The sequence below is a fragment of the Acomys minous genome (genome assembly GCF_964271855.1).
Source record: "Acomys minous genome assembly, chromosome: 8".
In the NCBI taxonomy this organism is placed as follows: domain Eukaryota; kingdom Metazoa; phylum Chordata; class Mammalia; order Rodentia; family Muridae; genus Acomys; species Acomys minous.
The window spans coordinates 92,381,945-92,409,074 of NC_140489.1; the positions used below are offsets into that span (position 1 = coordinate 92,381,945).

The 27,130-nt window shown below is 41.3% G+C and overlaps 1 protein-coding gene across 2 annotated transcripts in view; it reads right to left on the minus strand.

Annotated features, from left to right (window-relative positions):
• The window catches only part of NBAS (NBAS subunit of NRZ tethering complex), a 302,855-nt gene that overhangs the window by 62,606 nt on the left and 213,119 nt on the right, over positions 1 to 27,130 (minus strand). For both annotated transcript variants that reach the window (XM_084791395.1, XM_084791394.1), the window contains exons 43-44: positions 26,601 to 26,851; positions 25,091 to 25,425 (exon numbers count right to left, since the gene is read on the minus strand). In XM_084791395.1, the coding sequence (XP_084647521.1) occupies positions 25,091 to 25,425; positions 26,601 to 26,851 (586 nt within the window). The remainder of the gene's footprint in view (positions 1 to 25,090; positions 25,426 to 26,600; positions 26,852 to 27,130) is intronic.

The window sequence follows — 27,130 nt, forward strand, 5'->3', positions numbered from 1 at the left end:
TTACTACTTAGTCCCAGTTATCTAATAACTTGACATAGAATTTCAAGCCTTAGTTTTTTCATCAGCAAAATGTGAAAATTGCCATCTACCACATAAGGTCATCTTAAGAAACTACGTAAGATAGTAGACAAAACAATCAGTATAGCACAGTGCCTACAGCAAGAGTTCAATAAAGGAGGCTGATTTTTTCATTCGGCCAACTAACTTTCTACCCACAGGGCTTTCATATTCCTAGTGAATTTCATAAGTAATGCTTGTATACTGTCCCCCTTTAAAATAAATTCATCAAATTGCCTAGCATGAAACTCAAGCTAGCACCAAGCTGAACCCCATCCTAGACTCCAGCCACAGAGGCAGTCTCTAACTCCCAGGTGTCACCCTCGCCTGCAGAGGGTGTTGGCTTGGCCTTTTATGACAAGAGAGATCTCAACAGCAAACGCATGCAGTTATCCAGATCCAGCTGGCTCTTCAGCGCTCACCTTCAGCCTCTGGAAAGTCCATTGCTCCAACATCATGTGCACAACCCACCTTCTTAGGGTACACCACTGCCTTGGCTTCCCAGCAACACCCAGCCTTGCCCCTCTGTACGACACACTCTCAGACCACGTGTGCCAGTCACCTGACTGTCTTCAGCAGTTTAAACTCTGATCCTCATACTGCACCATTATCACAAGAGGCATTTTCCTTTTCCTACCTTAACATATTTTTTTTAAAAACAACTATTTGAAAATAACTAAATAAATATTTGAGTACATAACCTAAAGTTAATTTTTTTCTGAGCCAGCTAGGACTGTAAGAAACAGAATGAAATTATGACAAAGGACAGAAGGCTTTTATCTGACTGGGCTTTTATCAACTCATGCTTTTCACGACCTCACTTTTAAGAACAAGCTCACCATGGAAGACTCCAGAGCATGGTTAGGAAATGCAAATTCATCACTAAACCTTTATTTAGACATTTATTAATTTTTAAACATTATTATGATCAACAGGATAGGAACAAAAGAAAAAAATGAAAAGTATCAGAGTAAGAAATAGCAACATCTTTACTATAATTGGTTGTCATGCAATATCATAATTTTAAAAGTTACTATTGGAGGTCTGTTAACATGCCATCAATATATGCTTTTAATATGATAACACAGGTAATATTTTTTACTATTCTCTGCACCAATTACTGCTACTAAAATAATGTGGATTGTGAATTAAGATAAGTACGACAGGTGAGTGGCTCAAGTGAGTGAGGGAGCTTGTTGATAAGCCAGCAATGGGAGAAGGGAAGAACTGAACTCCACAGGCTGGCCTCTGACCGCCATACACACGATAGTAATGGTAAGACACTTATAAAGGTAAATGGCTGAATTTTTCTATTATTGAACAAATAGGTTCTGATTATCTCCTAGATTCCACAGAAAAATGGGATAAAGCTTGAAAAGGTTCAAAAAGAAACCATGTGTGGCCATGGTGTATGAAGAGGAGAAGTCCAGCTGTCATGGCATCAGCACATTGTTCTGGATCTACACCTGACTTGAAGGACTGCCCATCTTCCCTGCCAGGCCCCAGCTCTAAGACATCATCGCTTCTCCTGAAGAATATAGCCTGTCTCATAATGTGACAGATGGCATACTCAGTAGATACCAGCATCCCTTCTACCATACTATTTGTCAGCTTCCTTGCAGGCAGGATCAGCCACATTCCAGCCAATGAAATCTGACCACAAGTGTCACGTGCCATTGTGAAGGAAAGTATGAATTAAGGAAAACAACAAAACAAACAAACCCCATGGATCGTCATTACCCATTCTTTTCCACATCAGCTGTAGCATGTGAGCATGTGGGGCTCGTGTGGTACTGATACAAAATGGTAGGGCTCCCACCAGCAAGATTCTTAAGTGATTTGTGGTATAGGTCTCTTATTCCAAATGGACAATGACGGACCATAAACCTTTTACACTGTTAAGCCACTATGAACCTCAGCCATTTCTGACAAACAGCAGGTGCTGAGAGTATTGCCATAAGTGGTTTTGGTACAGATCAGACACTGCAAAACCATGTCTATGTTACACTGTAATGAAATACACTGTTGGTGATTCTTACTTGGGGTGCAGACCATACACTGAATATACATATAGTATGTCATATACCATACATCTATATAGTATATCTCACACCATATATTCATATAGTGTATATTACACCATATAGTATAGCATATACCATTTATAAATATAGTATAGTATATACCATTTAGCCATATAGTATATCTTATACCATATATCAATATAGTCTATATTAAATCATATAGTATATATTATACCATATACCATTTAACCATATAGCAATATCATATACCATTTATCCATATAGCATATCACATACCATTTATCCATATAGTTTATCATATGATTTATTTATATAATATATTGTAAAACATTTATCCATATATCATATACCATTTATCATATAACACATGTCATTTACCCACATAGTATATTGTAACCATATACCTATATATATCATATACAATATATTCATATAACATATACTATTTATCCACATAGCATATCATATAACATTTATCCATATAGAATATTGAATGTCATGTATCAATATAGTATATTGTATACAATATATCCATATATCATATACTACATATTCATATAGGATAGCATATGCCATTTATCCATATAGCGTACCACAAACTAATGAATGTGAAGCTCTAGAGAGGCTGGAATATCAGCATTAGTAGAATGTGTTAGAGATTATAGGATACTATGATCAAACAATAAAAATAAGAAATTAGTTTACCAAACTATTATCCAGATAGAATGTAGGAACAGAATAGGGTAGAAAAATAACACAGAAATTCAGGGCTTTATATGGTTAAGCAATTTCTATTTACACACCAGTTGTAGAAGGCAAGATTGTGAAATGCATAGATAGCAAATGCTAGATAAAACCTTCAGAAGATTAAAATGCTTCAGGGGAAGATGAAGCGAGGGTGTGACACCTGTAAATTCTCTCAATTGGGTAAAATGACTCAGGGCAGAGATCCAATTAATGATGTGGACCTCCACAGAAACCTGATAGCTTTAAGGCAGCTCTTTTTAAATTGAGAGAGATGATGGATGGGGGTGATACATCAAAGACCTATGGCATAGGAGAAAATGTCTCAAAACAAATGAGCAAACAAAAGACTCCAATGATACAGCAGTTATGTGCATATGTTGCTCACAGATATCCAACCTACAGGAATTCAGCTAAGTTTCTGAGATGGTGATACCTGCGACAGCCACAGCTTAGATGCTTGTGAACATCTGAAATGAACACCTGAGGCTCTGACCTTCTCCAAAGCACTGGGGCAGCTGGGCATGCTTTCAAGGACTGAGGCCTCCCACAGCTCTCCACAGCGAACTGTGGAACAAGAGAGGGAGAGTAGGGAGAGGCTCACTGAAGTGGTAAGAGGGGGTCAGGTCACAGAGACAAAGAAGCTGGTTTCCAGAAAGCAGGTCCAGACTAACTAAGGGCCACAACCTACTTCAGATAGGGAAGCCTCCAACCCCCACAGGCTGAAATGTCCAGACTGCCAAGCAGCGTCTCATGGAGCCATCTGTATTCAGGTGGGAATGGGGCAACACAGCAGAGGTTTGGCCACTTAGTTTCTGGTCCAGATAAGAGTAGAGGGGAAATATGGCCCACCAGGAAATAACTTGACTCTGAGCTTCATGGGGTGGTTGCAGGCAGCGACCCATGGGAAACAGGGAGAAGAATGCTTGGGGAGAGCCCTCTGCCCTGCTTCTCACACCACTAAAGTGAGGCAAGCCTGTCAAACAGGAGATAAAGTCATGCAACTGCAGCTAAAACAATCCACCCAATTCTCATGGCCCTTCCTCTCCTTATAAGGTGCCTAAAAAGAACAAGTGTGGGTGTAACTAAGCAAAACTTATTTTCTCAGCCCCTGTGATCCTGGTGTGCACCCATGACTCCAACATTACCTGCAGAGCAGTGATTTTTCTGGGTATGTATTTGTATATATACATGCTTGCACATAAACACATGTGTGGTGGACACAGGTTAATATCAAGTGTCTTTCTGTTACTCTCCACCTTAGTTTTGAGACAGTGTCTCTCACTGAGCCTGGAGCTCACTTATTGGTTTAATTAGACTGGCTCCCCAGTGCATGCTAGGGATGCTCCCTTCTCTACCTCTCTGGCACTGAGGCCACAAATGCGCACCACCTTGCCAGACCTTGATGGGATGGTATTCAGGTGTGGGAACCTGCAAACGCTATGGGCAGCAGAGTAATGATCCGAATGAGGCAAGAAAGAAATCCAGTTCAACACAATTTACTTAGCTGGTGCTGGTTCAAACTTCTAGAGTCTGACTTTGAGCAGTTTATTTTTGACATTATTTTAAAGCACAGTACAACTGTGGAAAAATTTCTCTTGTAACAATTATTATAACAAAGCTTAAGGCATGACTACATCGAAACTCCTTGGCAGAGTACATGTCTTTTGTAAAGTACCTTTGACTTCTTCCATAAAAAATGGGTTCTACTAGGTGTTCAGGAGTCTGTGATGAGTCTGGGACAAACAACAGTCTGACCGGGCATGATGGTGCACTTCTTTGTTCCCAGCACTGAGGAAGGCAGAGGCAGGCAGATCGCTGTGAATTCAAGGCCAGCCTGGTCTACAACGTGAGTCCAAAATAGCCAAGGCTACACAGAGAAACCTTGTCTTGAGAAACCAAAACAACAGCAATAACAATAACAAAACAAAATACAAACAAATAACAACAACAAACACCCATAATAGTTTGAGGGTATCTAGTGAGGTCTGGCTCTACAAATAGAAAAAAAAAATGAGTAGGGCATTAACTACATCCAATCCTATCTTTCTGGGGGGAAAAGTGTTAATTCCTTCTGTTGAAGAGACAAGCCCATGCGTTTAACATTTCTGGTTTCCCTAGTGCTGTATGAGAGCAAGAGGACCCGTGCCCACTACACTTGGGTCCTCATACTCATGCAGGAAAGCACGGTCTAAGTGAGCCGTCTCCCCAGCCCTAGAGTAGTGATATTTGAAAAACACAAACCTGATAATGTCAACCCCCGTCCATATCTATTTAATGACTTCCCAATTCCCCAAGAACACATCAGGCCCCACCTTGTGTGATTTTCTGTGCCTCACTAGTCCTCACTAATGTCTCTTCTTGCCGTTGAGATGCTGTCTTGGGAGTGCTTACAGCATGCTCCTGTTCTCTAGTGGAACTTGACACAAATGTCACCTCATCAGGGTGGCCTGCCACAACCATTCTGCAACAACATCCTCTCCTTCTTTTTTTTTTCTTTTCTCTGCATTATTTTTCTTTAAGATAGCATATTTGGCTTTTGACTGTTTATTGCCTGTTACAGGTTACTCCCAAACCATCAAATGATGGCTCAAACACAACAAAAGTCTTTTAGTCAAGTGGATCCCTAAATGAGAGCATTTCAAGACCAGAACTAGAAACAAAGCTGTGTGTGCAACACTCAAGAGACTCGTAGATACAGGGAGCAAATACCGAGGAGTGAACATGGCCACACAGAGGCTTTGAGTGCTATGTTTATATGTTTGTTTGTTTTTCAAAACTCTAAACAAATATAAAATCCAGCTTTAGCTAAGTCTATACAAAGCCCATCAGTGGAGTAAGCTGAGTGCACAGGACAAGGTTTATGAACCCTAAGCCTATAACAGTAAAGAGATATGGCTTGAAAGATAAACTGAGAATAAAGTATAAGCAACTTCCAAAGCCAAGCTAGCTGAGGAACTGGATCTGCAAGACAGACCTAATCACATCAAAACATCCTATTGTCCTATTACATTTCCATGTAAACACACAACATAAAAGAAACATATTTAGAACAAAACTGGAATCTCTTGTTATCTGAGAAAGCAAAGTTCATTCTTCTCTAACCTCCTTCATTGTCTTTCTACAATCAGTTCAGAAATTCAGCTCTAGGAATCTTCCTGACTCCTGATGTCATCTTCAAGCTCACCAACTCCCTCTATGTCATAGCGTCTATGCAGTCCACAGGCACTACACATTTACCACAAGTAAACAATTCACTACTATTAAGCCCTTCAGGATAACCACTGTTTATGTTTGTATCCCTACATGATTTTCTAAAAAAAAAAAAAAAAAAAAAAAAAGTGGAATGACACATATGCAGCAGCTGTGCAGTGTGGTCATCATGTGGGTCCCCTAACAGGAGTCCCATGGCAGTAAGGCCTATCTCTGACTGTTGTCTGCCTTTGGATCATTTCTAGTAGCTAGGCTGCCTTGTCTGGCCTCACTGCGGGAGGATGTGATTATCACTGCTGTGACTCCAGGTGCCAGGGTGGTTAGGCACCCCTTGGGGTCCTTCCCTACTCTGAGAAGAAGGAGGGGGAGCTTGAGGGTGGAACTAGGAGGAGAAGAGGAGGGAGCTGGGATCAGGCTGTGAAGTGATTACATTTTTAAGAAGTGCAATGAAACACCATGTTGTCAACATATCAACATCTCTCTAAATACTCAGGGTCTAGATCGCTGGAAAGGTTGCAGACTATCAAGACACTGCACAGTATCCCACTCCTGTGAGACTCCACAGGAGACAAGAACTACAAAGTAACAACTTAAAGGATGTGACACAATAATACAAACTGGGCTAAAATATATGCCATGGGGACAATGAGAGGCCAGGGGGATCAAGGGTGCAATGATGCTAAACTGGCAATGTTCCATTTATTCATCAGATAGACATTTTCCAAGACACAATGTGCCTTTGTCTCAGACAGGGTGCTGGTGAAACACAAAACTAGATCAAGCCCTTGCCCCTGGCTATGTCACAGTCTAGTTGAAAACAAAAAGGAGTAAACGACACTACAAAGAAGCCTGCCCACTACATAACTAGGGCAACCACAGAAGGCTAAGGAAGTGTTTAGAAGGGCACTCTGTCTAGAATGGAAGCAGGCACAAGCAAGTTCAGGAAAGCTGGGGAGAGATAGTCCTAAGGATAGATATTCTTGAAGAGCAAGTGGAAGTTCAGGCAGGACAGGAGGGTCTGAGAAGTCACTATTCAGCAGCAGACTGGAGGCTGCAGGCACACAGGCTTGGCTGGAATGCAGGGTGCAACAAATGACAGAGAAGGGGAGGAAAGAGACAGGAGTGACATCACCAGAGCTCCACATATCAGGCTAAGAGCACTGTATTTAGATCTTTAATTCCTGGGAAGGAGAGAGTTTTCAGGAAATGGCTTGACTCAGAATTCAAAAGGACAGGATTAAACTGCAGGCACCTTAAGACTGAGGAAACCCCTCCAAGAAGACATGCTTTAAAAAGTGAGCATGGCTTGACCTTGTACATAAAGCTGACATTTGGGAAATGGAAGTGACCCAGTTGCTTCCTATGAGTGGAAAACTGGGCTCTATGGTTCCCACTGCTAACAGCAAGAATATAAAATATTAGGAAGACAAGAGAAAAATGTATTTTACTCATATATTCTCATCATCAGTTAATTTGAAATTGAATACAATTTATTTATCTACCATTGGGTACACAGTCTTTCATTTATGAGTCCACGCTACTCTTTCCCTGTCTTCCTCCTCCATTTTCATGTTCACAACACAGAACATGTGCTAGGCCTGGCCTTGGCACATGAGGATGCTAATGGAAAGCCAAGATAAAGTTAAATATTTAGAAAAAGTACTGGAACATAAATGAAGTATGTAGATAGCACAGCAGAAAAGTCTGCCTTAGGAAAACAGAAGTCTATAAAAAGGAGGCAACAGCTGACCTAGGACTTCGTGAGTACTAATAGCGCAGGAGAGAACAAATGGAGGGGATGACTTTTGGGCAAAGAAGAAGCTTAAAAAAAAATTAAACAAAGACTAGTATAAAGAGAATGGTCTATGGTCATAACTCCCAATGTTTTATTAAACTCTAAAACACCTCGGGGATATACTAAACTCTCAACAAAAACAGTGGCTCATTTTTGAAGAAGTCTCCTAGGTGCAGAAATGGATAAAGAGGAGTAGCTGGCAACACATTGAGGAAAATGGGGGAATAGGTTTTAAAACAAAATATCCCAAAGTTTGATCCTCAAAGTTAAATACTATTCCTCCCCCAGTCTCGATCACATACTATCCTGTAAAATAAATAAATAAATGGTCTGGTGACAAGCTCAAAGCTTCTAGGGCAATATCCTGTTGTTACAGCCATCACCTCATGATAGGCTCATGTGGCCCTCAAATCTCAAGAGTGGCTCCTTAAAATTGTCCTCTCTCTGCAGTGTTAAGTCTTCTAGCACATTCTAGTGGGATTCTAGATGAGAGAATCATGGGGGAAAGGCAAAGTAGAAGGACCCAGAGGGTCCTAGAAGCCTACAAGTAGAACATTATGATAGGCAGATTTGGGCATAGGGGTCCCGCTCAAACTAAGGCACCAGCCAAGGACAATACAGGCGGTAAACCTTAAACCCCTACCCAGATCTAGCCAATGGACGGAACACTCTCCACAGTAGAGTGGAGAGTGGGATATTACTTTCTCACATACTCTGGTGCCTCACCTTTGACCACGTCCCCTGGAGGGGGAGACCTGATGGCACTCAGAGGAAGGACAGCAGGTTACCAAGAAGAGACTTGATACCCTATGAACATATAGAGGGGGAGGTAATCCCCCTCAGGAACAGTCATAGGGGTGGGGAGTAAGGGGAAAATGGGAGGGAGGGAAGAACGGGAGGATACAAGGGAAGGGATAACCATTGAGATGTAACAAGAATAAATTAATAAAAAAATAAAATAAAATTAAAAAAAAAAAGTCTTCTAGCACTCAGCACCTTCTTAGAGCACAAGCTGCTTCTCTGAAGCATGCAAAGAGGTAGCTCTCACTGGCAGTCATACGGGAAGGAAGGGTCTGATGTTGCTGACTCCACTTCAGGGGGAGCAATTACTTACTGTAAAAGACACAGAAGTTTGTTTCTAATTGACAAATCCAGATGCTGTAGTCACTCTCTCCTTGGCCCCCAATATACTTCGGTACCACTCCTTCAGCCCAAAGCAGCATTTGAAAACTCTTCCACATGTTGTTTGCACAAAATGAAGCTCAATTTACTCTGCACTCTCCCTTCTCAGTTGTTATTACCAAGTAAAATCTATCTTTACCTCTTTTATTCACATTCTAGCATCATTTCACTTTGAAGAATTGGACAGTCTGAGAAGAGGAAGGGAGCTCTGCTCTAGCTGATTGCCAGAGATGCATTTGTCCTTGTACTTTTAAAGGGATAGGGAGACCCCAAATTTCTGTTTATTATACTGTATAACATGGCAATGGAGAATTCATTATTTAAAATATGTTTAATTTATTCCTTCCTTTGTAATCAGTTCTAATTAGGATAAAAAAATTAAACACCCAGTACAGGAGAAGTAAGCAAGCTGTCTTAGGATCTCTTAGGTTCATAGAAAAGAGGGTTCGAGGACGCTGCCTTGGAGTCTGTGTGACCTATGTAGAAATCGGCTAAGCCTAACTTCAGAAACATCTATTCCTGGGCATACTGAGTGTCATGCCTAGGTGGGAAAGGCAGTGGCAAAGTTAAAGAAAACCTATATTTATTATAAGCTTCTCCTGGCTAATTTTAGTAAGAATCAAGTGTAAACCACTATGTAAAGCTCTGGGGACCCAAGTCTCTGAATGACTCAAATGATTCGCCAATGGCAAATGTGGGAGATGGGAGAGGCCATTCTGGAACCTCAGGGAAGCCTGGATGGGATGGGTGGGTGAAGGAAGAAGCCTGGCAAATGCGAAAGAACTGAAGGATACATTATGCTGCTCCTGGGGAATGTTTTGTTACTCAACTACTTGCCAGTCAGCAGCTTCAAATATTTTTGCTCAATACCCAGAACAAAAAAGCCTGTATATCAAAATTCAATTAGCAAGTCCACATATATCCAGAAACACATACATATATTAAAAGCAAATAAAACTTTGATGAAGCATACAAACCCTAAGATGATGCAATCTGATCTTGTTCTCAGCTCCAGTCTATGTTCTGTTTTTTTTTCTCAATGCTTACAACAATGCCGTAACCTAATTACAAGGCCCACCAGTACATTATAATGCATAATTTTAAGACACTTGTAACTTGGCTCTGATGGTAGAATAACTTACAAAAGTCAGCAAATATGGGCCTAAAAAGAGACAGCAAGTCACCTCAACTGAGGAGTGTAGGAAATGAGGTAACATGAAGCTGCACTCAGTAACATGCTTTCTATTGTTGCTGTGCACACACAGGTTTTAAGAAACACAAAAGCACTCCCTCACACTATCCACTTAGAATACTTCCAGGAAACACACTGTGAAACGTACTGCAAATTGTGGCGGCTAAATAAGATCATTGAACGTAGAGTCACTGTATTGCTGTTAAAAACCAAGTGTAAATACAAAAATCCAGATATCCCAACTTTAAATTACCATTTATAAACCATCTATTTGGATGCTAGATTTTTAAAACTTAAAGTGTGTGTTTTGACTCCACAAGAAGAAGAATAAAGAAAAACCAAGGTGAACTGACAAATATTAAACTTAAGTACTAGATTTTTACTTGTACTATTTTATTTAATCCTCACAAAAATTGCTCATAGTTCTTGTTCCCCTTGTCTTCCCCTAATACACACACACACACACACACACACACACACACACACACACACACACAGTGTCCCGATAAGCTGCCCTGAAGTCTTATGGAGCTGACTCATTGCTATCACTGGTAGATTGGCTAACAATCCAGACATAAGATAATCAGCATCTGGCAAGCCAAGGGATGCAGGAGATGGCGCAGGGTGACAGCCAGCATAGTGGGACAGCATAGTAGGAACTTTCTACTTGGTGCGTGCGTGCGTGCGTGCATGTCTGCGTGCGTGCGTGCGTGTGTATTCTTTCACTATATCTCTTTGGACATGAATTAGAAAGCTATTAGAGGATGGCATCCTGAGATTATAACCAGCAAAAAGCCTTATGATGAAGTAACCTCACAGACAGGAGAAGAAACATGAGAGACTCCATGGCAGCACATGCTACTGAGATAGCCAATCATGCAGTCCTCCTCACCTCCGGGTCCCATGAACTGCTAAGTTTTCTCACCAGTTAGAGGGAAAATTTAACTGGAAATTTACTTGTGTCTTGAAACATTCTAAAATTGTTGTACATTCATAAGGCCCCGTTATGTACAAGGGAGAAAGTGATCTCAGTAGAAGAATTTTTCCAAGGTTGACCCTGGATGGGAATTAAGGTCAGCTGCTTCCAACATGGTGATGCCATTGCAGACTATGGGGACCTCTCACCTATCCAGTCAGTTCAACTCACCTGACTGCAGGGATGCACTGTTAGGTATAAAACTTCCTAGGCAACTCTGGGTCCACTGAGATTTAAACTGATTTGCTCTGTCCCCATAAAAAAATGGATAAAACTTGACAGCCAGGTACAAGGATCCTTTAGGCTTTTCCATGTCATATTTACACGAGAAAGCCCTCATCAGGTAAAGTGGACATAAATAGCTGCTTTGTGACTAAGGAGTTTTGCTGAGTAATGCAGCTAACAGTGTTGGGTAGACAAAACAAATTCCCAAAGAGTAGTTTCTAGAAATACAACACAATGCCATGTAGACAGGCACATGGCTGAACCAGAGTCACAAACACAGATGCTCAGCTCCTCCCTCTCGTCCCATCAAATGCTGTGACAGCCTTCACACCGGGAGCATCTTGTTCTCCATATTGGCACCATCTGTTCCCTTCTCCAATCAGCAGAGCATTATTCCAATAGTGAAAACCCAGAAGTATCTGCCTCAACGCTCATGTCTAGCCAATCCATCTCCAGGACACGCCCTCTGCTTCCACTTATAGTGTATCTGTACCCATCTATCTGTAGTCGACTCAAAGAGCCCAGCTATTTCATGCTATATCTGTCTGGAATATTATTTCTCCTGAAGTCTCTCTGGTTGTGGGGCTCGTGACAAGCATAGTCATAGGCAGACACAGGAGCACAACCTCTTCTACGGTGGCACCCTTCCTGAGTGTGTCTCAGCCCCCACGGACTCAAGTGCTGACCAGTTCATTTTTCCTGATGCCCACTTCACTCATTTAACATCTTCATCTATGGAGAGCTGCTATGACCATGAAATAGGTAAGTACAAGCTCCTAAGAGCTCAGTTATGACAAGTCTTGCTCATAACCTGACAAAGAAGCTACAATTATCTGGAAGGACAAAGAGGGCATCTCTATTAGACTCCTTCTCTGCATGGGCTGGGGCACATACTCACAAACAGCAACTAGAAGATAAATATGGCTGTAAGTTTGAAAGGTAGTTAAGTGGCAGGAAGGGAGCTTGTATGATGAGCAAAGAATGAAGCTGTGAGAGGCGCGCCCCTGAAGGTTTTGTGCTGAATAGTAAGTGGTGCAGAATGATGGCGCCTGCCAAGGAGAGGCACAGTGTGGGAGGGGTTATTTCCAAACCTCCAGCCCCCTACTGGTCCCTTTCATGTTAAATATGCTTTAATATCAGCTGTGCACTATTCTGAGGAGGTTTATTTATTCCTCTGTCCTTTCAAGGATTTATACCCTATGAATAAAAGCCTCGAAGCTTCCTGGGAAGGAGATGCTGCTCCCTTTCAGATTACTAATGAAGAGAACGTGGGTACAGAAGCCCCGCCAGCCTGGCACCTCTTTTGGGGTAGGAGGCATTGTCATTCATGACTGGATGGTGCACATGATCGTAGACCAATTTTCAATTTCTTACTCAATTATCCCCTTAGTCAATTTGAAATAATTTCCCAAGAAAAAGCAGAGAATGAGTTTTCAGCATGCTAGTCAGGCCAGCAATTACGATCACCCCAGATGCACTTTTGTAGTCAAATAGGCAGGCAAAGGGAAGAATGCAATGCAAGTCGTTGAGGCAGGAGTGGGTGGAGGTCTTACCCTGTCACATCTACCAGTTAACTAAGTGCCCTAGACATCCCTTTCCTGATGCTAAGATGGCACTGTTATTTGCTGGGGAATGCCTGGGTCTTAGTCTTATAGCACCTGCCCCTGAGAAGGAGCTGGAAGAAGACAGTTGTCTCCACTGTTGTGGTGTAGCCTGGGTAGCTAGAGCTCTTGCTCCTCACTGGCTTGGGAGGGTCAGTTCCCTTTTTTTTTTCTTTTACTGAAAATACATTTTTCCTAATTATACTTGTCACTCCCTCCATTCCTCTTAGTTCCTCCCTTCTTATCCAGATTTAGCCCATTTCCGTGTCTCATTAGAAAACAAACAGGCTTCTAAAGGATAATAAGAAGATAAGATGCAATAAAATGAAACAAAAACTAACATACTGGAATAGGACAAAATAAATAAAAGGAAAAGAGCCCAAGAAACACATAAAACAGATACAGACCTAGAGACCTACTCACACCTAGGAATCTCATAAAAATACTAAAGTGGAAGCCATAGTATATATGCAAACAACCTATTGTGTAAAAGACGAAGAAAATAATATAAACAAACAAACAAAAAAAGAAAGACAAGCCTTGACACAACATTATGAGACAAACTGGGAGGTGGGACACTTTCATGGATGGCATTTGAGTTTGTTTTCAACCTGTTGGCCATCAACTGCATGCAGTAGATGCAGCCTACTCTTTAGAATGGTTTGTTTCTCCAGTGAGACTCCCTTGGAGAAAACTAATTTTTTATTTGCAAGTTGTTAGCAACTGTACATAGCTTCTGGGTTAAGGGTGGGGGCATGTATCCACTTCTCCTTTCAGCACAAGGACCCCATCTGGTGCAGACGAGTGCAGGCTCTGTGCATGCTGTGAAGGCCAGTTCTTGGCTTGACATACAGGTCCCAATGCTCAGAATGAATGTAATACCCATAATACCCCTTTAAGGAAGGAGACGGGAGCAGCATGTAGCAAACAGGCCACCTGTCTGGCAACAAAAGTCCTTCTTAATGTGACCACAGGTGAAATGGTATGCAGCAAAAATCTATTATCCAAAGGCTGACTCATATGATCTATGAAATAGTTGATTACCAAGACTCTGTCCTACATGGCTCTGCAGCAAGGGACAGACAAGCAAAATCATTCCTCTTGGGAAAATGTGATATGACCAGTTGTGGGCCAAGGTCAGAGTGAACAGGCTCATGCTTGCTTGTTGTGTCCTATGAGCTCAAAGAGACCACTTTCTTTCACTCACACTCTCAGTATGGACACATTGTCAGTTGCAATAAAAATGCCCCATCAGCTGCGTCACTAGACTGTGGGTTCCTCACCACCTTAAGGAACGGGACTATGACAGAATTCGTCAGGGTAGCATTCTCTGCTGGGAGCGCACTGCTCAGCCTCTGAGCTCCCACTTGTTTGTGTGGTGTGGTTTTTTACAAGGGGATCTACACAGCACTAGAGGGCCTGGGGCTGACTCCCAGGTACTCCCACTGGTCCCTTCCAAGGCTTGCCATATGTATCCAATTCTAGGAACAGTATCACCTCAGCTCTGTGTTTTGCATTATTATTCTCTAGCAGCCTTGAGACTCTACAACGTGCATAGCACTATCAGTTCTAAGTCTGATTCCTAAAACCACAGTGAGAGAAAAGAAAGAATCTATGTGAGTTTACAGACAGACAGCACATGTTTATTATATACAGCACATATTACAGAATACACAACTGACTTAGGGTCAAGAGTAGGCTTTCAATCATGTACTAGTACCCTTCTTAATACTCATCTATTTAATATTTAAATCTTTTATTACAGAAGAGTTTTAATTGTTCTACTTCATTATTAGTTGTTGTTAATCTATTGCTGTGTTTAGTTTATACATTAAACTATTAGAGGCAAATATGCACATGAAAAAGACAGCATTGCATAGTGTTCCATAAGCCCTGCAGTCACAGGCATCTGCAAATGGCTTTGCAGTGTTCCCTACTGTACTTAGAAAGCTGCAATTGCCTCCTAAGTGGCTTACTTGCTTCTGCCGTTACCTGCTATAACACCTCCCACATAGAGGCCGAGAGATTCTGTTAAAACATCAGCTTGGATCAACACTCTTCAGAGGCTTCTCATTCGTTCAAGCTGGTACCATTTCATCCTTCTTTGACCTCACCTCATGTCCCTATTCCTCTTCTCTCATTCCACATGAATACACTGGCCTTCTTTCCCTCAAGTAACTCCAGCATGTGTTCTATAAGTACCATCCTACAGCTTACTTCACCAAAGTCTTTGCTCAAATGGTACTTGAACAGTGAAATCTTCTGTGGATTTCTTACTTGACAGCAGTCCTGATGCCTTACACTCCTGAATTTCCCCCAGTTTATTCTTTGCTTGTATCCATTATTATTTCATATGTCTGAACGTAATCATTTTATTTTTTAGTTTAGTTTCTATCTCCCCTGGAGTATCTTTCCTAATGCTAGAGATGTCTATTCTGCTCAGTGGTATACATCAAGTATTGAGATTGATTCCTGACATGTAGTGGGTATAATTTACTAGTGCATAACAAATTATACAAATTGGGAAGCTTAGAATTCATATTACATAAGAGCTCCTGTGAGTCATGAATCTGAAAATGGCTCAGATCAACATTCATCTGCCTACTTGATTGGGATAGAAAACATATCTAATCTCATGCTCACCCACATGGCTGCTGGCATCCCTGTTTTAATCATTGGGCCTCTTTACCAAGCTCTCAAATATGGCAGCTGCCTTCCCCAACATGAGTAAGTTGAACAGAAGCCTAGTCTTGCTGTATCCTGATTTTTATAAAAGCTCCCTGCACCCTGTCTTACATTCTACTTGTCTGAAGCGCATCAGCAAGTCCAACTTACTTTCTAGAATTGGTAACTACACAGGGCTTGGATCCTGGTAATCCATGAGCAGAGAGCCATCTTAGAAGCACCCACACAACACTGCTCGATAAACCACTGTTGAGACCTAGGGATAGAGAGCACAGCGATCTCAGGACCTGCATACCATGTACAAAGCCTGGGATTCAAGCTACAGTGTTGCTAAATAATTTGTGTAGTGAATGAAAAAACTAAGCAACAATATATACTTGAAAACAGCAAAGGCCAAGCCAAATGGAAAACCAGACTGATTATTCTAAGAACCTACAAATTATGATAATGATGATGATCTTACTTTCGGCAAATGGAAAAAGGGTAAACCAGATAAAATCAACTTCTGAAATGTAGTCAATAGAATGTGGCACCTTCCCTAGAAGAGCATCCTACTGTCTAGAGCCTTCAAAAGGATGTCTTTTTCCTCAGGGCTATTTGCATTCAATTATGGTTTAATTTTGGACCAAAAGGATAGTTGAGTGGATGGAGGCACTTGCCAACAAGTCTGATTGCCATGTTTGATGCTGGAACCCAGAGACTGGAGAAAGAACCAACCAGAACCAAGTTGTCATCAGGCCTACACACCATGGCATGTGTGTTTGTCTACACACATGGGGGGGGGGAGTGGTTAGGGGATGCGGGGGATGGAGGGATATAGATAGTTCTCTTGTATAATAATAGAGGTTGTATAATATCAGAGAATATACAGTCCTGTTGTATAATAATGATTGTATTTTTTATTCCTCAGGAACTCTTCTTGCTCCTATTTATTCTATGGTGATGACAGCCATTTTACTCTATGATGTTGACAGTCATATTGGGAAAGAATTCCTGTTTAGATTTGTTTTTCTATGTGTATCTCCTAAGCTGAGTGTTGTATTTCTGTCCAGTAGAGTATGCTTATTAAACTAAATTCTCACCTTCAATAATAAAAGAGTTTGTTCCATAGAAGCATAAGTACTCAATAAAAATGGAATAACAGTGCTTAGGACTATAATACAGAAACTAGATGAAGATCAGATTAATGCAGTATAACTAGCATACTTAAAATTCTAAAATAGTCAGTTTGAGGGTGCACAATCAACAAATACATACCTATAATATAGGTAGCATTTCATCAAAAACTGATAGGAACCAGAACTGTCCTTCATTTGCTACTCATGTATACAGGGGCCTCAAGAAGCCATGAGCTGCTGGAAGGCAAGGAACATGGCGATCGTCTGCTCACAGTATCAAGAATGGCAGTGAAGTGGTCCACCAACCAAATTTCCCAGAAATATTTGGAATGATACTTTCATTCAGAAGTCAGGGGAATCCAACAAAACCAAAGATCAATGGGCATAGGGCATTAATTAAATATTAACAAAAGACTATGATTAGAGGCCTTGAAAACACTTTACCTCACTCCAGATCTGAGTTCAGAGTTAATGTAAGGGAGCAGCCATTACCATGCAGTCTTCTACGCACTAACGCCACTTTCAGAACTTAAAGGTTTTAAAGCAATTTATGTTTTTACTTAAGAAATTATGACTTTCAGAAGATGTCAAAGTATGTCTAATATTCTAGTTTACCTGGCTTGAAATTAAAAATGAATATCAAACTATATCATATTTTTCAGACTATAAGACACACCTGACCATAAGACACACCCAGTTTTTAGTGCAATAAAACAATAAAAACAGCAATTAGGCCATAAGGTGTACCCTAATTGCCACCCCCACTTTTTGGGGGGAAAAGTGAGTCTTACGGTCTAAAAAATACGGTCCTTTATTTATTTAAAAAAACAACAAAAACAAAACTAAAGCAGAGTTCAACTTTGACAATTTTTAAAGATCTTTACTGGTTTTGGTCTCAAGTTTAATACTTTTACAAAGCCTTAATGTGCCTATAAATTCTATTAAAACCTTATTTAATATAGAGCTGGGGGAACTGTAATTATTGTTCTCCCAAATGTTGTTATCCTTGATTGCTGGAAATGCATGAGTCATGAGCAGGAAGACCATCGTGGATCTGTCTAAGCACTTGAGGCTTCAAAACAGAAACTCTCCTGGCTTGGAACAGAGAGAAGATGTGTGACAGAAGGGCCAGAGGGGCAGTGTTTCTTGTCTCTGAAGATGGAAACTATGGCTATGAAGCAAGGAATAAGGCAAGCCAGCACCAGCAGACATTAGAAGAGGCAAAGATGGATTCCTCTAGAGCATCCAGAAAGCAATGCCATTTTGCTTACTCCTTGATTTTAGCCCTCTGAAATGCCAGCCTCACAGAAAGGCTATACTGGTATAGACAATATAGATTTGTGATATTTAAACTAATAAATATATTTTGGGGAACACAAAATTCAGTGAACAGAGAATATGATTAGAATTGGAACACATGGTGCTGGTTATCTGAACAATAAAGAACTGGATATGAGAACTCTTAGTGCATGATCTTCTATTCCAGTGGAGACCTGCCACAGTAAAGGAGGTAGTGACAGTATTTCATGTCATAGAAGAAGAAAAAACTCAACAGGCAGAGATGAACTCCATATAAAGTGAGTAATGACATATCCAAAAGATGAATAGATTGCCTCTAAAACTGTGAGCTCCTGTCTAAAGAAAAGCTGGGCATCTGCTGAAGACATCTGAGAGTGAGGGAGATAAGGTGAGAACTGGAATTCTGGCTTAACTACCAACTTCCTTCTGACATTGAAGAAATTACCTAACCTCTGAGCTTGAGCTGACATCTCAATGGAGAGCATAACACTTGCACTGAAAGAGTCTTGTGCTGTTTATTGATGATGCAGTGCCTGGTATACAGTAAGCGGGCTGTAAATGGTAGCCATGGCTCGTGCATCACATAGGACAGATGAGCTCTAAGGTCTCATTTAGTGTCAGTGTGACATTCCTCTCGAAATATGTGTGTGGGAAGCAGCTTCCTTTTTCATTTTCTTCTTTGACCCATAAAGTAGGAAGTTTCCCTTATGGGTCCAAAGAAATCAAATGCTGCTTCACTCTTTCCTCCCCCCCCCCTTCTCAAGAGAGGATTAACAGCCAATAAGTTACATGGGGAGAAGACAAGGGTGCACACACCCAGCCCTGCCCTTTCCACTATAGCACTACCTGGCTGTTACAAGACACTACTCTGCCATTACTTGTATCTTTTGTTGGCAGTTGTGTATGGCTCAGTGGCTCTAGTGGATGGCTAAGATGCTCGTGTGGTTACTGAACATTTGAAAGTAACTTGTCTGAGTGGACTTACAATTTAAGTACATTCCTCATCTCCACAACTTCAGTTAAAAAGTGATTACAAATTCCCAATCATACTAAACAGTAGTCACCTCTTAGAATGGTAATACAGAGGACAACTTCACTTGTGTTACATTTCAAACTCTGCATGTATCACATGGTAGATCTACTGTAAAACCCTAACTGGATTTGCCTCTCTGGAGTCTGTGAATAGGAAGGAGGCATCCCTCCCACCAGCATGTGTGAGGGCCAGCAGGCCTGTGTGCTGGCAGGGCTAGGTGAAGATCTAACTAGTTCAGGATGAAGAGGGATGACGGAGAAGTCAGCCACATTATGCTCTCCAGTTCTACCAAAAACAATGCTGAAATTATGAGTAAACTATTTTTATGCATTTATGTTCTTGCACTTGTGTGGTGCACATAAGCATATGTGGCTACACACATATGCAGAAAATAACAAACAAATCTTAAACATTTGAAACTGTGTTTCATGTAAACATCAAAACAAAACTGACAGTGAGACTTACTGAAGATGAGAACCTTTAGTAAGGTCCATAGACTATCAAGAGTCCCAAAATTATTGCAAAGTGTGGTATATAAGTTATAAGGTATCCTAAAATTATCCCAAAGATCTTTAAAAATAAATACTGTTTTTATAATTATAGTAGGTATTATTTGCCCATTTCCAATGTGCTGACATTTGTAGTCCAAGTGGAAATACAATCATGGATAAAACTGTGAAGACTTAACACAAAACAAACTACACCAAAAGTCACTACATCCTATTCTGACATTCCACATTAAGAATGTTCTAGATGACAGAATAGAAGCAACTAACTTAACTTTATTAAATGACAATCACTGTGTGCATGTTAATATTCTGTGTGAAGAAGTGACACATGTGCACTCTGTGTACACAGTGTGATCAGGATGATGAATCTGTGCAGTCATGTGAACTGTGAGCTGATAGAGCCTGAGCTTTGTGAACAAAACTCTTACTTGAAAGAGCAACCGACCAACTACAGATCTATTCAGACATGAGTATGTGGTAAATATTTTCTTTAAACTGAAAGAGCCTGCCACTTCAAGGGTGTTGTGGCACCAACTGTGGGTTCCTTTCTCCGGGAGGCTGGGCTGGTAATCTGGTCACAGAGTTTTCTTCAGCCTCCTGGAGGCTAGCTGAAGAAGACTCTGTCCTGAGAACCAGTCACAAAGAAGGCCTTCTGGGCTAGGAGGAAGTGCTGGGCAGCCAGCTCAGCTGGGTTCAGACAATAAAAATCTGTGTCCCTTCCAAAGGGGAAAGGGAGCCTCTGGCTTGTGAAAGGCCAGACTGTGCTTGATTTAAAAAAAAAAGAAAAACAGTCAAGAGTCAAAGAACTAGATTTTAATTCAATAAGCTTAATGATAAAAGAAAGACAAGGACAGAGAGCTATGGGGAAGAAATGGGGAGTGAGTTCCCAACCCTTCCAGCCTCTAGGTTTTTAAACTAAGTGTACTTGAACAGCAGGTGACACTCCCAGGACACTTGAGGTAGGGGTGGGGGCTTGCCCCCAGGGCACCTTTGATATGTTTTTCTTCAAAGAGCCAGCTTTGACACCTTTTGTGCTAGTTAGGGTCTGCAAGGAACTATCTTTTTTTTGTGTGTGTGATGAACATAGTAGAACTGCTTTTATTTTACATGTATGCGAGCTACCTACCTTTCCCTACAGGTTATAAAAACCTGTGTGACATTCAGATCTCATTGTCTTCCCAACTTTGTATCTGGCTCCAGCATCACAAAATATCTGTGTTTCTTTTTTTTTTTTTTTTTTTTTTTTTACCATTTTTTATTAATTTATTCATATTACATCTTGATTGTTAGCCCTTCCCCTGTTTCCTCCCATTCTTCCCTCCCTCCCACTTCCCCCCCTTCTCCCCTCCCCTATGTCTGTGATTGAGGGAGACTTCCACCCCCTATATATGCTCTAAGATTATCGAGTCTCTTCTTGGTAACTTGCTATCCCTCCTCTGAGACGAACTATCTTTTTAACACATTTGGGTCTGGTGGGTTGTTATCAGCAGGGGGCTCTGCTCACCTATGTCCTTAAAGCTTACTGGGAGGGAGCATCTCCTCCACCTGCAGACAAGGACTCACAAAGGGAAATGGTGCACAATATTTGTTTTCAATGATAACGTTTAGTTAGTTAGTTAGTTAGTTAGCTTGTTTATTTGTTTGTTTGTTTTAAGGACTAAGCCACTCTTAGTCTGACAGCATCTGAGGTGGCGGGGGATCAAGATTTAGGTGATGAAAGTCTGGTGCTCATCCTAACGCATGTAACTTTCTGACACTGAACAATGAAATGTCTCAACATGTGAATGATCTGCATAGTCCAGCGTACCAATATTTCTGAATACCTAGTGCAATTAAATGTTCTTTAGATTCTCCACTGGAACTAATATTTAGAGCATGTCATGCTTGGGTGTGTATCATCAAAATATTCCCCAAAGTAGCAGCTACTGCAACATCCTCCTCCCATGGTCACATCTGTGTAAGGCTGACTTTTCTTTATACACTGCAGTCAGAACAAGAGGCTTAAGGCAGAGCTGGGGAGACTGAGCTGCCTGGAACAGGCCTCCCCAGCCTGGGAGGCACTGAGATCCATGCTCCTGGCTGTGGGAGCTGTAGCCCAGGCTGGGGTGTGTTTGGTGAGGCAGCCATATTTGATTCATTTCTGCTTTTAAAGTGACTCTCTCACTCATACTACTGTAAATGCCCTCTAACCTGTAAAAGACCCTTCACCCCAACTCTTATAATTGCCTGCACACCCATTCTTCTGTAAGGAATCCTAATAAACTTATTGGTTTACCAAACTAGGCTTCTGAGATAGTCTTAATTGCTATTGATGGCTTGGTTTCCTATATGGGGTGTGTAGATGTTTGCTCACGCCTCCTGGAGAAGTGTCCCTCGCCTGCACTTTCTAATTGCTGAAATTAACACGTTAGGAGCCATTCTAACCAACTCAGCAAAATAGGTTGCAGGAGACGCACATTTCCCCTCAGCATATCCATCACCTCAAATGTCAGGAAAGTTTAGCTGCTCAGTATGACAATGGTATTTAGTAAACATTTCCCCCAGAACATCTGAGAATTCTACTAATGCAAATGTTAATTAAACAACTGTCGATACAAGCCCAGAAAGCCATTGCTGGCATGTTCACTGTGGATTCAGCACATGATGCAAACACTGGGAAATTCCTGTCTGAATTTTAGTATCGGAACAATTGCTGACTGTCTTGCTAGGCACGCTAGAAAAAGCTTACGCATTCTTTCTAAAAATTTGTTTCTGAATTAATTGTAGGCACAATCCTGAAAACTGCACACTGTGTATGAATAACATACACTCACTTTACATTTTCAGTATCATGTACAAGCTGTGGGAACATCTGGTGTTTTGAAAATTTGAACAAATCCAGTTGTATTCCCTCTTCCAAATGTGTCTTCTAACATGTGGGACTTGGGACTTGTGTCTCATAATTCATTCATATTCTCTCTCTCTCTCCTCTCTCCTCCCTCTCTCTCTCTCTCTCTCTCTCTCTCTCTCTCTCTCTCTCTCTCTCTCTGTGTATGTGTTCAATAGTTTCAAACATGCATTTTATCTAAATGTAATACATTTCTGCTCTAACCAGAAAATGAAAAAAAAAACAATAAAATGGGGGAAATTTTAAAACAGATTTTTAAAAGTAATTGTTTTACTTTTATAATTCTCCTAGTGCACTAGAAAACTCACTCACAAGAACAGTCTATGAAAAACAAATGCTGTGCCTGGATTACACCGCCTGAGCTAAAAGAACAATACAGTGATTAACTGAATCTTCACTGAGTCATAAAACCACACACACACACACACACACACACACACACACACACACGTGCCACACACACACACACACACACACACGTGCCACACACTTTCAAATGGCTCACATTTTGGAGTTGAATGGGGACTGACTTTCATATGAACTCTGGTGCCTCATTTTTGACCACATCCTTTTGATGGAGAGGCCTGGTGGCACTCAGAGGAAGGATAGCAGTGTACCAAGAAGAGACTTGATATCCTATGAGCATATACAGGGGGAGGAGGTCCCCCTCAGTCACAGTCATAGCGGAGGGGAGTAGGGAGAAAGCGCGAGGGAGGGAGGAATGGGAGGATACAAGGGATGGACTAACAATTGAGACGTAATATGAATATATTAATAAAATATTTTAAAAATAACATAGAAGCAAAAACTCCAAGTGAAGTCTAGATGTAGTTCAAGTTTCCACATGAATAAATCACAGCTGAAGAAGGTCCAGTGCTGCCTGCCTGGTCCTACCAACACAAACATATTTCTCTTTAGAACACACCATAGTGGACCATTCCCAGATGCACGGAAACTATTTAAAACACTCTGTGGCATAAGGATGGGCAGAAAATTGCCTTGGAAGGAGAGATCTTCTGTCTTCTTGCTTAGCCTTTGTCTACTCCTTCAGCAGAGCTCAGTAGCAGCTCATGAGCCATGTTTTTGACTTTAGACTCCTGGATGGATTGGCTCCTTCTCACACATTACACACTCCCCACCTCTCTCATGTGAATTCAGGCCTGCTGTGGCCATGACCCATGCCAGGGTTCTCAGGGCTGCCCTCTGCAGACTCTGAGGTCCCAGTGCTCCCTGGTTCTGGGCTGGGTCCACTGCCTGTCCCTATGAATTCCTATAGGTAGTAAACTATAATGGCCAGGAAAGGACACATGGCTTCCTTCAGCTCCATCTGTGGCTCCTCATTACCAGTTTTACTTTTCCTCTAAATATCAGGTGACAATAATCTCTCTCTCAAAGACTGTTCATCCTTAGCTTCCTGTGGAAGAAGCAAAGCCTAATAGATTCTTGCAGCTGAGGAGTAATATGCCAGGTTCATATGAGCCCAAACTCAGGCTTTTCTTAAATACATCTTGCTAGCTAGCTTTCCTTTAAAAATCATCCTTATTTCCTTCCTTAAAATGATGGTTATCTCCATGTTAAAGCAGTGGCTGTAAAATTAAAAATCAAGTTATCATTCAAATTAGGTCAGGGTTATATTAATCAAAAACAAAAAGGTTCTTGGTTGCCCACAATGCAGAGTCCAGTGAATGACTAAAACCTGGCGCTCGCCTTTCCCAGACTCCAGGTGAATGCCGTGCAGGACTCTGCAAGTCTCCTGCAACAGCAGCGTACTATAGCTATAACAAACCATTTCAGGGAAGGAATTGCATGCACTTGCTGTCCTGGAGGAAGAAAAGGACAGCAGGCAATGTGGCAAAGAGGAGGAAAACACGAATTCAAAGGCAGAGGCTGAGAGTTATTCTAAGAGACACAATGCTCTGGACCCAAGCAGTGAGCATCAAACATTTGCGGAGCAGGATTATCTGGGTCGGGGGGTAAAGCTGAGAGAGGACCCTATCACTCACTTTGACTTCAGGTACCTACTGATGAGGTGTGCAGAGCAGGTCTCAGAGTGAAGTCAAAGGGCTCAGATCTAAACACAGAGCACTGGGAACTAAGGCATGCACTCCCAGAGACATCCCATCGCTATGTTCTACTCTGTGGCACATTCATGTAAAAAATCCTAAGGGCTCCACCAGAGTCAGAAAAGACCTCACACTGGGTTCTGAGTTAAACTATATAAGGGGTGGAGAATGGTCCTCCTTACACTTCACATTAAAAGAAAAGGGATGATGCATTTACTAAGGCATACCCATGAGTGCTATGACAGGTCAAAATGTATACCTAAATTAGGGTAGGTATCTCTTGTTTTTATTATTTCTTAATATATAATAGAAGAAAGGGATTTCTCAATTAAGCTTAGTAAAAAAGAAAGTCAAACATTTTTTTCTAATTTGAGAAAGAAAATAAAAACAAATCTATGGAATGTAAGTACAATTTTCATTGTTTCAAAGTACTTTCAATGTACTTTGAACTCCGTTTTTTAGTTACCTTGGATACCGCTTTTGGAGAAAATGTAATTGCATCCACAACAGTGATGAGGTCATCTGGAGAGAGGCGATCAAAGTACTTCAGGCAGATGTCATAGGCATGAAGCCGCTCTGGGGAGGACTCCGGAGCCTGCTTGATGAGGTGGGGATCTCCGGTCCAGAACAACTTCTGCAACCAGACAGTGTACAGAGAGCTGGGGGAAAGCATCCGCCCATCCTTCTCTGGGATTCTGGGAGCAAGTTTGGAAATAGATAAGACATTCTGACTCGTGAGCACAGGCTCCAGTGCTTCCAGCGCATTCTCACTTTTATCTGTCATCTTCTTATAGTCGAGACCTATGGGAAGAAGAGAAAGGAAGGAAGCTGCTGACTGCAGTGGGAACACACAGGCACCCCAACCAAACACAAGCCCTGTGAGTGGCTGAGGAAAAAAAACCAGCAATTTATACTGAGAGCTTTAGACTTTCATGAGAGGATCAGAAACTCTGAGTTCTAGTTCAAGCCTGGGCCTGCGCTGTACAGTCCCCTGTCACTCAACTTATGCAGTTCTCAGTGTCCTCCCCTAAGCATTACTGAGTCACTGTCACCTTGCCTCTGCAGCTCATGTCATGCAGTATCTATACTATCTTCTATCAATAGAGTCACCAAACTGCCCATTTGTCATCAACTACTTGAAAGCAGCTATCAGAATTTCTGATGGCCTAAAGGATACTCTCACAGTTACCATGAAAAGAAGATGAACGGAGACTACATAAAGTCTGAGGCACCACAGAGAGATTTAAGGGTTGTTAACACATTGAATTTCCTAGTTGTAAGCACAAGAACACCACTTAAACATTCCTAAATTTGTTCAAGATGCAATTATTCTTCTTTTAAATGTCCCATGAATATTATCTATATGTATATACATATGTATATATTTAAGATCATGCATAAATATATAAATATATATTGAGATTTTAGTTATTTCATGTGTATGTGTGAGTGCCTGCATCTATGTCTGCAGCACATATGTAGGTGCCCACGGAGGCCAGAAGTGGGTGTCTGATCTCCTGGAGCTGGAGTTACAGAAACTTGTGAGCTGCCTGATGGGGGTGCTGGGACCTAACCTAGGATTTTACAAGAACACTAAATGTTCTTAACTGCTGAGCTAATTCTCTAGCCCTACAAGCCCTCCATGACCATTTTAAATAAGTGAATTCTGCTTAAGTCACGTTCTGCTAAAGGACCTAAGAGTAGTGGCCCAATTGTGTCATTATAAAATATAGAATATGACAAAAGAGGACTGTCTACAGCAGGTTCACCTAAAGTCAAGGGTAGATTTCATATTTCTGTCTTTTCCTGTTGCTGACTTCTCCCACTGCAGGGTAAAGGACATGGAAGATACTAGCTAATGTCAATCACCTTCACACATCTGTGATTTTGCCAGGTCAATGACAATATCTGAGCATCGCTGGCTGTGTGCAGAAAATTAATCTCTAGATTCCATTACAGGAACATGAGTGTCATACCTGATGCAACAACTTTAAATTTCTTCAGTAGGCGAATGTGGGTTTCTGGTTTAATAGCAGCTGTCTCAAAATCCACACAGCCGCAGCTTTCTAGGAGAGTGAAATAATACAGCAGCCTTTCATGATCCAGGCCCTCAATGGTGGGGTAGATATATTTAACCATGTGCTTATGAAAGGACTCAGGATCCGTCTTCAGAGTGTCAAAGAGATGAAGGGTTTGGGCTCGCTTTTCAATTTCTCCTGTGGACAAACTGAAATCACAAACCAAACAGTTTATATGTTATAATATTGTTCCTTTATTAAACATGATCTTTAAACCCTGGAAGAAAGACTTATGTATTATTATTGCTGATTATTATTATTATTACTGTTGTTGTTGTTGTGTGTGCATGTGTATATGGATGGGGGCCACATATAAACATGACACACTGAGCATATGGAGGTCAGAGAACTTTAGGGAGTCAGTTCTTTCTTTCACCATGGGTCCTGGGATTCGTTTCAGGCCATCAGGAAGTGAAGAGTGCTGTTTC